Source organism: Dipodomys ordii, unplaced genomic scaffold (assembly GCF_000151885.1).
Source record: "Dipodomys ordii isolate 6190 unplaced genomic scaffold, Dord_2.0 Scaffold65, whole genome shotgun sequence".
Lineage (NCBI taxonomy): Eukaryota > Metazoa > Chordata > Mammalia > Rodentia > Heteromyidae > Dipodomys > Dipodomys ordii.
The window spans coordinates 8690441-8702704 of record NW_012267281.1 but is presented as its reverse complement, the minus strand read 5'-3'; the positions used below and the strand labels follow the sequence as shown (position 1 = coordinate 8702704).

At 41.0% G+C, this 12264-nt stretch overlaps 1 protein-coding gene across 1 annotated transcript in view; it reads left to right on the top strand.

Moving 5' to 3' along the window:
- The window catches only part of Dnajc3 (DnaJ (Hsp40) homolog, subfamily C, member 3), a 38503-nt gene extending 26390 nt beyond the window's left edge, over positions 1-12113 (top strand). The window contains exons 5-8 of the mRNA XM_013022967.1: positions 1991-2024; positions 4653-4818; positions 6562-6710; positions 8183-12113. Coding sequence (XP_012878421.1) covers positions 1991-2024; positions 4653-4818; positions 6562-6710; positions 8183-8340 — 507 coding nt within the window. The 3' untranslated portion in view covers positions 8341-12113. The remainder of the gene's footprint in view (positions 1-1990; positions 2025-4652; positions 4819-6561; positions 6711-8182) is intronic.
- The last annotated feature ends 151 nt before the right edge of the window (positions 12114-12264 follow it).

Below are 12264 nucleotides of genomic sequence, written 5' to 3'. Positions count from 1 at the left end.
TTCTTTCTTTCTTTCCCTTCCTCCCTTCCTCTCTTCCTCCCTCCCTCCCTCCCTCCCTCTCTCTCTTTCTTTCTTTCTTTCTTTCTTTCTCTCTTTCTCTCTTTCTCTCTTTCTCTCTTTCTCTCTTTCTCTCTTTCTCTCTTTCTTTCTTTCTTTCTTTCTTTCTTTGTCAATCTTGGGGCTTGAACTCTGGGCCTGAGCGCTGTCCCTCAGCTCAAGGTTAGCACTCTACCACTTGAGCCACAGTGCCTCTTCTGGTTTCTGGTGGAGATAAGAGTCTTACACACTTTCCTGCCCAGGCTGGCTTTGAATCGCAATCCTCAGATCTCAGATTCTTGAGTAGCTTTGGATTACAGGCATGAGTTACTTGGGCCTGGCTGTTTTTATATTTTATTAGCATAAATTACATATACAAAGAAAGTTCATTGTAGCATTTCCATCAGGCATGTAATGCACCCTAATCACACTTGATCTCTCTACTTCCCTTTTCTCCCCCTTCTTAAATTTCAACAGCTTTTCATTGGTCTGTTTTCATACATGTACATAAACTCCTTCAAGTGTACTCATTTACTTTTTTGGTGTTCTTGAGATACTTCAAAGAACATGGGGAATAATGCTTCTTGTCATTTTTGTAAACTTTCTCTTTTTTCGTCAGTTTGCGTCTTGCTGACATTTTGCCTGGGCTGGCCTTATTTGAGCGTCTGACAAAGCCTAGGATGGCAGTGCATGCCAGTAGGCCTGGTCGTGGGTTGAGAAGGAGTCTTGTGAACTTTTCTGCTTGGGTTGGCTTCAGGTACAAAGCCTCCCCAGTAGGGACGGGAGCCAGTGCCCGGCTTATTAACTGTTGTTTTACCTAAAGTGTCCATGGGACTTGCAAAGCACATTTCCTCTAGTTTGTAGGCTAGAATTTGGCGTATCAGTCAAGTCTGCTTTATAGTGTGGCTTTTCTTTTCTGGTCTTTCATTTTCCTCTACTTGATGTGGCCTGATGTACTTGAACTGTACTTCATTTCCAATTGCTTTTCAAAGATTTGGCCATACTTTTATTTTGTACTCTTCTTGCTTTGCTTCAGGTGTGTCTTGCGTAGAGTTGAGTTTTGTTTTTAAGTAGGTGAGTTAATAATTCTTTTAAGTAGGTGAGTTAATAAGCACATTTACATTTGTTAATATGACACTTATTTGGGTTAAGTTTTGTCATTTGTTTTGCTGAGATCTTTTTGCTGCTTGCACTGTATTGCTTTGTGTAGCATTCTGATATTCTAGGAGTTTGTATTTTTGTTCTTGGTTATTTGTATAGTTTATCTTTATTGGGGGCAAGAGCCATTGATTTCTTAGTATAAGGAATAATTTAGTATGTTTCCTCTTCCTCACTGTTTTTCCACCACATAATACCTAGGAAAATTCCCTTCTACGAAGGATTTGCCTTTGTACCATTACTGGGCTTATCAGTGCTGTTGTTTTTCCCATCTTCTCTCCTTTTTCTTCTCCAATTTTTTTGTAAGCCATATCCTTTCTGCAGTGTCAGGGAACATACTTTTTTTTTTTTGCCGGTCATGGGGCCTGAACTCTGGGTCTGGGCGCTGTCCCTCAGCTCTTCAGCTCAAGGCTAGTGCTCTACCACTGGAGCCACAGCGCCACTTCCGGCCTTTTTTCTGTTTATGTGGTGCTGAGGAATCAAACCCAGGGCCTCATGCTTGCAAGGCATGCACTCTACCGCTGAGCTACTTTCCTAGCCTGGAACATACTTTTCTTTGTCACTCTAGCTCTCTGCTTTGTGTTAGTCTCAGTTCAGTATAAGATTCAGAGTGTGTGGTCCGTCCCATAGTCCAGCTATCTTGGCAAGTTCATCCAAACAGTAAGCTTGAAGGCAGGCTGGGAAAATTTCCTAGTTTCTCTATATTTAAAATCATCCGTACCTTTTTTATATGAAGTATGGTATGGCTAGACAATGCACTTTGTGATTCACATTTTTTTTCCTGTATGTTTTTTAGTTATCCTGTTCTCTTTTGGAACTGAACAGTTCAGGCAAAATTGGATATCTATCTATACTATATCTAAAGCTTAGGCATAATTTATAGGTATGTCTATATATGCATAAGAAACTAGATCTCTTTCTCTTACCATACACAACAACTAACTCAAGATGGTGAAAGACTTAAATCCAAAACACTTCAAGACATTAGTGTTGTTGACACTTTTTTTTTTTTTTGCAAGCCCTGGGGCTTAAACTCTGGCCTGGGTACTGTCCTTGAGCCTCTTTATGATCAAGGCTAGTGCTCTACCACTTGAAAAGAAACATTTCTGGCTTTTTCTGAGTAGCTTATTGGGCTGGTGGCTCATGCCTGTAAACCTAGCTACTCAGGAGGCTGAGATCTGAGGATTGCAGTTCAAAGCCAGCTGGGGCAGGAAAGTCTTATCTCTAATTAACTACCAGAAAACCAGAAGTAGCACTGTGGTTCAAGTAGTGGTAGAGTGTTTGCCTTGAGCTGAAGAGCTGAGGGACAGCACCCAGGCCCATGACTGACAAAAAAAGGAATCTGCTGGGCGCCCGGTGGCTCATGCCTGTATCCTAGCTACTCAGGAGGCTGAAATCTGGATCGCAGTTCAAAGCCAGCCTAGGCAGGAAAGGCCGTGAAACTCTTTTTTTTTTTAAATTTTAATTTTAATTTTTTGCGAACATAGTGTACAGAGGGGTTACAATTACATGGGCAAGATAATGTGTACATTTCTTATCAAGCATTGCATCCTCCTCCTTTGTTTCCCCTTCACATCTCTTCCCAGCCTTACCAAAGTTGTAAAGTTCGTTTTCGACATGACAACTTGTACTTCTCATAGTTGCAACGGGTGCACCTGTATCCTTAAACAACTTGTTTTTCCCCATCTCCTCCACAAATTATACGGACATCAAATATAGTGAAAGCAGGGGTTATACTGTGGGGGAGGGACATACAAAGCAACAAAGAAATAATCTTATAAATGAGTTAGAAACAAATGCATGAAAGAAAAAAACATTTCAATACTTATCTAAGGATTCATTTCCGTGAAACTCTTATCTCCAATAAACCACCACAAAACCAGACATGGTGCTGTGGCTCAAGTTGGTAGAGTGCTCGCCTTGAGCTGAAGACTGAGGGACAGTGCTGAGGCCCAGAGTTCAAGCCCATGACCGACCCCCCCCCCCCAACCAAAAAAAAGGAATCTAACAAACTTTCTGCCTGGGCAAGCGTCGAACCACGATCTTCAGATTTCAGCCTTCTGAGTAGCTTGGAATATAGGTATGAGGTACCAGTGCCCAGCTAAGACTGAAGAGTTTTAAATGAAGAGATGGCAGAGGTAGCAAAAATGCATATATTGAAGCTGAAGCATTTCATCTTACACTTTAAAAGTGTATTTCCTTCCTAAGTGCTGTAAACTTAAACCTCAGTATAATTTATGGCCTTCTGTTTATATACAAAGCATATTTTATGATGACCCTAATGGGTTGTGTAGCAGTGATATATATCCTATCCTATATTTAGTATTAAGGACTTGAGGTGGGAATTAAATTGTTGGGGTAATCTCTGGGAGAGTTCCCCACTGGCCTCTGCCAAATGTGGTGTCTGTTCACTTTTCAGTACAGTGCAGGGTAATGATAATTTGTTAGTCTAATTCTATCTGTACATTTTCACACATTTTCCATGTTAGCTATTGAAATGCTCAAACATGTTATCCAGTGATGCCTTTTTCCTACAGTGAAATGAATTTCCATAAAGGCTAAAATTTAAACCATCTATTACTTGTCTGTTAAAGGACAGTGTTGAGAAAACTCTATGTTGGTTCCATGCTCTCCAAATTTGTTAGGATACAACAGTCTCTGCATGTGCTTGTTCCCATCAGGGCTGGACTTATTCCCGTGAGGTGCAAGGGTGCACCTGGTTAGACTTCTCCCTTTGAAGCCACCCAGGACAAACAGATTCTATATTGTGCAACCCAGGACCCAGGGCTTTACTGGCAATTTCTTCCTAGCCCGTACCCAAATTCCAGACTCTCAGATGGATATTTAGCATAAGTCATTGTTCCAACGAGCCATTCTTACCAAGGAATGTTGGAAATGTTCCTGAGATCTAATTCCAGCTACCAGCCAGGCCATCTTGTCATTGATGTAGGTCTTCTAATGATAAGTCTCAGGCCAGCTGAGTTGATTCTAGTAGTAGAAATCAAGATGTCTTTTATTTTAAATACTTAAAATACTCTAAAACATGTCTATGGAATGTTATCAGACTCTTTTCATATTAGACTTGCTTTTTATTGAAACTGGTACATGACATAGTCATTTTGACATTTTGACATTTTCTTCTGTTCCCTTTCTAACTTCCCTTCCTTCATATCAGACCATTTGTTCTTTCCCAGTCTTAGTGGTAAGAATTGCTCTGCACTCATTGAAACTGATGGTACTAAGATACCTTGAGGGAGAAATAAATGTGGGAGGTGGGCAAGTAAATCACAAGCAATGGTAGTGTTGATTGCAGTGAGAAGCTTCCTTACTTTTCTGAAGTTTATGAAGGACATTGTGGAGGTCGTACCACATAAGCTCTTAACAGTCATAGCCGTAGTGAAGAGGCTGGGTCCAGTGATGACCTTAGTGTCAGTTTTTCAAGAAGAAAAGGCAATGAGTTCTGATTTCTCCTCTTCAACCTATTTTGACAGCTATTCAGGATTATGAAGCTGCTCAGGAGCACAATGAAAATGACCAGCAAATCCGAGAAGGTCTAGAGAAAGCACAGAGACTATTGAAACAGTCACAGAAACGAGATTATTATAAAATCTTGGGAGTAAAAAGGTAAGTTACTAAGTTAAGTTTTTATTGCTATAGTGAACTGTTTTGAAGCTACTAATTGCTCTTTTTTCCTTTCCTCTACTATGGAATCTTCCTCATATTATTTGAGCAATCTTTAGCATTATAAAGCCATTTCTTTGATAGAGAGGAATAATACAGTTCAGAATTACAAGTTGGTGGCAAAGAAGCTGGGCAGGATGGCTTATGCATATAATCCTAGTTACACAGGAGGTTGAGATCTGGAGGATCTTACTTTGACCAGGGTTAGCCTGGTCAAAGTTTGCAAGACCAATAAGAGTTGAGTGCAGTGGTATGTACCTGTCATGTCAACTATATGACAAGCCTGTGGTCCAGGCCCACAAAAAGAGTTGGAGGTGTCACTTAAGAGGTAAAGTACTTGCTTTGAAATAATAAGGTTTTCACTCTAAACACCAGTAACCCTCCACACACCGCAAAGAAAAAGGCAGTGGTGTGAATAGGCCTGGATTTTTAGGAATGATTAAGTAGTAGGAGCAAGTGCTTACTTTGGCAGTACAGATACTAAAATTGAAAAAGCCATTGTGCAAGAATGACATGCAAATTTGTGAAGTATTCCTTTTGTGTATGAGAGAGGGAGAGAGAGAGAGAGAGAGAGAGTGTGTGTGTGTGTACACGCATGTGCATATGTACCCGAGCGCCAGTCCTGGGGCTTGAATTCTAGGCCTGGCCACTGTCCCTGAGCTTCTTTTTGCTCAAGGCTAGTGCTCTATTACTTGAGCCACAGTGCCACTTCTTTGAGTAGTTTACTGGAGATAAGAGTCTTCTTGGGACTTTCCTGCCTGGGCTGACTTTGAACTGTGATCCTCAGATTTCAGCCTCTTGAGTAATTAGGATTATAGGTGTGAAACATTGGTGCCCAGCTTTTTCCATATTTTTATATGGCTGAAGTGCTCTATCTACATATATGAATGTAGAACAATAAAAACTGTTGAAATTATTTCAAGGAGAGAGAAGGGATGAGAAAGAATTATAGAGGGGATGAATTTGATTGGGGTACCTTGTATGTATATATGGAAATAGCACAATGAAACCCTTTTGTGTAACACATGTTAATAATACACACACATACACACAGAATTTCTTCTCTGGTGCTAAGGATTTACCCCAAGGCTTTGCCTGCCAAAGCAAACTCTCTCTCTACTACCAAGCCTCCTCCTTCCTTTGTCCTACAAATGTCTCTTAGCTCTTCTGATTTTTTTTTCCTGGTGCCAGTCCTGGGGCTTGAACTCAGGGCCTGGGTGCTCTTTGTGCTGAAGGCTAGGGCTCTACCACTTGAGCTGCAGTTCCACTTCTGGCTTTTTGGTGGTTAATTGGAGATAAGTCTCACAGAGTTGCCTGCCCAGGCTGGCTTTGAACAGTGATCCTCACATCTCAGCCTCCTGAGTAGTTAGGATTAGACGTGAGCCAACAGTGCCCAGAGGATCTTCAAATGTTTTTTTTTGGGTCCGGTCATGGGGCCTGAACTCTGGGCCTGGGCTCTGTCCCTCAGTTCTTCAGCTCAAGGCTAGCGCTCTACCACTTGAGCCATCGCACCACTTTCGGATTTTTTTTTTCTGCCTATGGGGTGCTGAGGAATCGAACCCGGGGCTTCATGCATGTGAGGCAAGCACTCTATCACTGAGCCACCTTCCCAGCCCTGGATCTTCTAATTTTTAAAGTAGTAGATAGGACACAACTTTAATAACTGTTTATTTTACCACCCTTCAGAAATGCCAAAAAGCAAGAAATCATTAAAGCATACCGAAAATTAGCATTGCAGTGGCATCCAGATAACTTCCAGAATGAGGAAGAAAAGAAAAAAGCTGAGAAAAAATTCATTGACATAGCAGCTGCTAAAGAAGTCCTCTCTGACCCAGGTATCATCTGTTCTCCCATTCTCCTGACAGTGTAGTTCACTCTTCTACCTTTACCCATTTCAGGCAGGGTACCAGGTAGAAGGTGGAGAGCAAGAAGGGTGGTTACCGTGGACCATGGCTGTGAATGGTCCTTGGGTCGGCAGTTTCCCAAGTCCAGATGCATGTCCAACTCTGGCATCCCCAGTGAACATGGTAAAGTGGAAAAGCATCAGATAAGGAATTTTTGAAAAGACAGTGATTTGGATCCTTTTTCTACTTGAAAAGGTACCTACTAGTCTTTAACGCTCAGTGTTTTCCCCGATATGGGAGCACACAGGCATCTCTTAGATGCCTTCCAGCTTTCTAAGCAGTGATCAATTCTCTTTACCAAACTCCAAGGAGCATGGCGAGGCAATCTCCCAATAGTTTGACTTAAGGTAATCTTGCCCTAAGTTTTATGATTAGATTTACTGGTAAAGATGTATTTTTTTTTAGCATACATTAATAAGTGAGACAAAGATGGCAATAACATTGAATAATGCTTTGCCACCTACAAAGGAAGTTGACTCTGAGTAGATACCCATTGCTTTTTGTGTGGCCTTCATGCCAGTGTAGGCAGGAGCTGGTTTGAGTTACACAGATTCAACAATTGGAAATCAAATTTTGCCCCAGTAAATCGTTTAAGCATCTATTCAATTTGAGGAATTGAAATTAAATGATCTTTTAAAAACTTATAAATGACAGAAGTGTACCTCCCTAATTGCAACAAGAATAAAAACATTGTTCTATTCTTCAGCAATTATCAAGTGTCTTCCATGTTCCCTGAGTAGTTCAGCCTGTGTAGTTTGAAGGCTGGGCAGCTGCATTGTACCTAGAGTCCGGCATCCACTGAGCATGAGGAGAGCCAACCATCTCTCAAGCTTTTCTGCCTGGGTCAGCTTTGAACTGTGATCAGCCTCTAGGATCAGTAGCTAGGATTACAGGCCAGACCCATTGGCGCCTGATGAATCCTTTTTCCAGTCACTGTCATCCTACTCTGCAGCATTCCTTGCTGTGTCCCCCTCCCATGTGTCTGTATCGGCCTCTAGGGAGCCTCATTCCCCTCATGTTTGAGAAAACTTGATGCCATTCTGATTACTGGGGTTGTTAGAAAACCCATTAGATATTTGGAGCAGTAGTAGTAGTTGGTGAAGATGTGGTCTGGCAGGCTTCATTTTGGGGGATTAGGGTGGTGATATGCTCTTTCAGAGGCGCTGCTTTTAGAGGTCTCTTTCTGTAATGTAACATTCAGGCATCGCTGTTTCACTGAAACAATTCCCTGAGTCCTGTCCCCACATAGGAGTTAATGCTTGTGTCTTTGACTTTTTTGAGACAGGTCTTGCCATGTACCCAATATCCCAGGCTGGTTTTCCTGCTTCTGTCTCAGTTCTGGGACTAGAGGTGTCCCCACGCCCAGCAGTATTTGGGTCTTAACTTGCTGACTTCTTTTCTAGAAATGAGGAAGAAGTTTGATGATGGAGAAGACCCCCTGGATGCCGAGAGCCAGCAGGGAGGTGGAGGCAGCCCTTTCCACAGAAGCTGGAACTCATGGCAGGGGTTCAACCCCTTCAACTCAGGAGGACCATTTCGATTTAAATTCCACTTCAATTAAACCATTTTTCTGCTTTTTTCCTTTTTTTTTTTTTAAGATTAAAAACAAACCTTGTTCTGGGATCCTAATGAAAAAAAAAAGTCAAATATTTCAGTTTGTCCATGACCAAAGAGTTGTTTTAATAGAAAAAAGGCTGCTCCTACATATTTGAAACTTAAGGTTGGTGATGTATGCGGGCAGGGAGGTAGGAAAAGTTCTGTTTCTGACAGAGTAGCCCATGCTCATTTCTGAATGTTGGGGAGACGTGGTCTGAGGCAGCTCACCTATGGAGGTGCTCACAGTCTGTATTTTTCCACATTGGAGCAGGTAGAGCCTTCTGTTCTCAGCCTTGCCTAGCACCTGTAGGAGCTGGAATCCTCATGGGGGTGTGTTTCAGTATTCTTACAGAGGACGAACAGTTGTGCTGTTATGTTCTTTAGGGACAAATATGCTTAGACTTTGGTCAGTGCAGTCACTTGCAAGTGTGAAATCCCTGTGCCTCTTTGAATATGTAAGCATTTACTCCTGTGCTAGAGCCAACACAGCGGTCACTGGGGAGAGAGCAGAGTCCATGGTAAATTTGTTACCCAATAGTAATCAGCATGTTCAGGTATAAACTGGACTGGTTGAGGATATAGTCATGGTTATTGCTGAATATTTGCAGAATTCCAACTTGAATTTAATTGTAAAAACCAATGGGCCCTTTTGTTTTAACATTAAATGGAAAAACTAAAATATATAAAATAGATTCAGATAGTGTGAGTAGTAGTATTTAAAATATTGCTGAGGTTCATTTTAAACAAATGACTTCTGAATTATATACAATTTCTATGCCCAAATTGGCTTAGAAAGGTAAAGTTGCTCAGTCAGTATAAACACAGCATGCATGATTCCCCCTTGAAGCAATACAAGCGGGCAGCTTCTCCTTCCCTTCTTTGTCATTGGGTCAGCCCTGTGGGATGTGCTGCTTCCTGGTGCCTTGGCTGTCGGCTGCCCTGAGCAGGTCTGGATGCTGCCAGTGGTCTCTTGCCTCAAATTCTACAGGCTTGTGATTCAGCCTTCTTACAAAATAAGACAAAGGCAAGAAATGTACTACTCAGTCTGGATATACTAGATAATTTTTGCCCTAAAAAATGAGTGTTACTAAATCAAGAATGTTGAAAATTTATGGAAATACTGATGCTGCATTTAAAATCTAAGAGATGAGAATTATTGCCTTTATTTTAGAAAGGTTTTTGTTTCTGTCTTGAAGCCTTTTGTAACATTTTAAGCATTAAAGGGTCTACTATATTGTCTTTATGAAATTAAGCATTTTGTTATGGGAGGCAGTTTGACTCTGAATGTCTGTAGTAGCCAAGCACAAATGGTCGTCTTTTATCCTTAACCCTTGTGTAACAAGACTTTTTGACATTAAGAATTTAGTTCAGATGGTTTTAATTGAGCCAAACATTTAAGTGCTTTTTTGCATCTCCCTTGGAATTTATTTCTTACCAATCAGCTTAACAGTTCATTTTTGAAACTATTGGACACCTTGTAGCTTTCATTTCTAAAATTTTAGGTCAGTGTAAAAATAATTCCCAAGCTAGTTCACTTTTGTCTATTCATTTACTGTTGGTAATCACAGTCCTTCGCTAGTTATGTGACTGTTTTTCAATCTGGCTCCTTTTGTGATGGCGTCAATGACCTCTGAAATACAGCGGTGGTCTCTACTCTCAAATGTGAGGATTTGCATAGTTGGAGCACAGGAAACATGAAGTCACTTATTCCTCCATCTGGAGAAAGAGAAAAGTTGCCAAGATTGAGGAGCCAGAGCTAGCTGTGGGATGTTCAAGGGTTGGGCCACATGGGAAATGCTTCTAATCTGTTTGCCTCAACTTGCTGCCCAGCGGGATTTGCATTTTAATCCCCCCATTTGTAACAGTCAGAACAACTGTGGATATAGTTATCAACTGAAATGTGCAGAAGTACTTGCCTGTGAAGAGGAAGAGGAAGCCTTGGTGCCAGGTGCTAAGTGCCAATGCCGTGGAAGAAGCGAGGTCTCTGGATTCTGGTGCTTTGCTGATGGAGAGAATGGCCTTTCGGTTCCAGCCTGGATGGCCATCCCGAGTCATCTGGTGTCCACCCACGTGGACTCTCCTCAGCAGTGACTGAAAATCCTGGAGACATGAAGTCAGAAGCATCGTCTCTCCCTCCTGCCTACATTGGGTATCATGAGATGTGTAAACATTACTGAAATAGCTTTTTCCTCCTTTTCTTTCCTTTTGTAGGGCCACTTCTTTAGTTCAGTCTGTTCCTAGAGACTGCAGGTACCAGGTTATTTTTGTGGCAATTCTGGGAAAAATAAGAGGTAGCTCTAGCTGAATTCTTCTAGGTTCTAATGCACCCCTCTCTTTTGGTGATCTCCAGGAGCACAGTGTCTTGGGTCTAGGTGCTGTGCACGCTCTCTAGAACAGCAAGTATTAAATATAGCCTGTGAACACAAAGCTTACAAAGGGAATCTGCATTGAATTCATTCCTCAGTTCTGCAAGTTTGTGCTTTCATACCATGAATAGATGAAAACCAGAAAATGATGTCCATAGTTTACTATTGTGAATTGGAGGTGACATATTAAGTTTAAAATATTTTCCCCTTTAGTAGGTGTTAAAAGTTTACTTTTAAATATCAATATGGGAAAACAGGTTATGGAGCGACCTCTGATAATGGAATCTAAACAAACTACTCATGATTTTTTTAACAGAAAAATACTGATAACCAAGTTTTTATTAAAAAAAAGTAGAATAATTTGAGATTGGCACCATTTTCTATTGTTGGTTGTATAAAGAAATTTTTCTTTTTCTTTTTGGTGGCGCTGGTGTTAGACTTGATGCTTGTTTAGCTCACATGTTGAGCTTGAGTCACAACTTTAGTCCTTTCGCTGGTCTTGAAGACTTTTCTCTTGGGTTGCAGGCCTTCAGATTTCAGCCTCCTGAGTAGCTTGGGTTACAGGTGCAAGCCATTGGAGCCAAGGAATATTTTTTTTATAAGTACCGTGTGCGCTAACCGATTGCGCCACTGGAGCTCCAGGAATATTTTTCTTTTAAAGGTTTGCAATTGGTCTAAGTTGAACTGACATTACCATGAAGAAAGTATAACATGCAAAAATTAAAAATATGTCTTAGTTAACTCTGTCAGAACCATTTGCCTTAAAGATACAGGGCACTGGTGATGGACATAGATGGCTGGTGATATTTTCAGTGAGTACACATCTATGAGATAACTTAAAGAAAGATGGCACCTTCCTTGAATTCAGTTGACTTTCATAGTTACAAAGGAAGGCAAATGCTAATTTGTCAACCATGATTATCTCTGTTCTAGATCAGATCATTCCTTTTATGTTAGTGGCAGAGTTTAATTTATTCTGTAGTTTCAAGTGATGTTAAGGGGGGAATACTTTTTAACAGATGATCTCATTTGCTGAATGATTTAAGAGTAAAATTAGCCACTGCGTGGCTTCATGTACAGTAACAACAGATTCTGTTGTACTCGTCTGTGGATAAAACACCTACCTGAAGAGGAAAGCAGGGCACAGAGGAGGTCGAAACTAGAGATACTTGAGAAGTTAAATTATTACTCTTACCCTAAGGGTCTGGTTTGTTTTGAATGAGACATGGTTAACTTAATCCATCTCAATTTAGTAGAAAGGGAACTGAACGTTAATTGAAATGGCTCTCAACACATGTCTACAAATATGGGTACTATTTTTAATGCCCGTGTATTTTCACATTTAATAAAAATATTTATGGTCATATCAGTACTTTCTTCCTGTTGATTTATGTTGTCTTTTGAGTGCAAAACTTAAATGAGAGGAAGTGGTGCTGTGGCTCAAGTGGTAGAGCGCTAGCCTTGAGCTGAAGAGCTGAGGGACAGCGCCCAGGCCCAGAGTTCAGGCCCCACGACCAGATCCA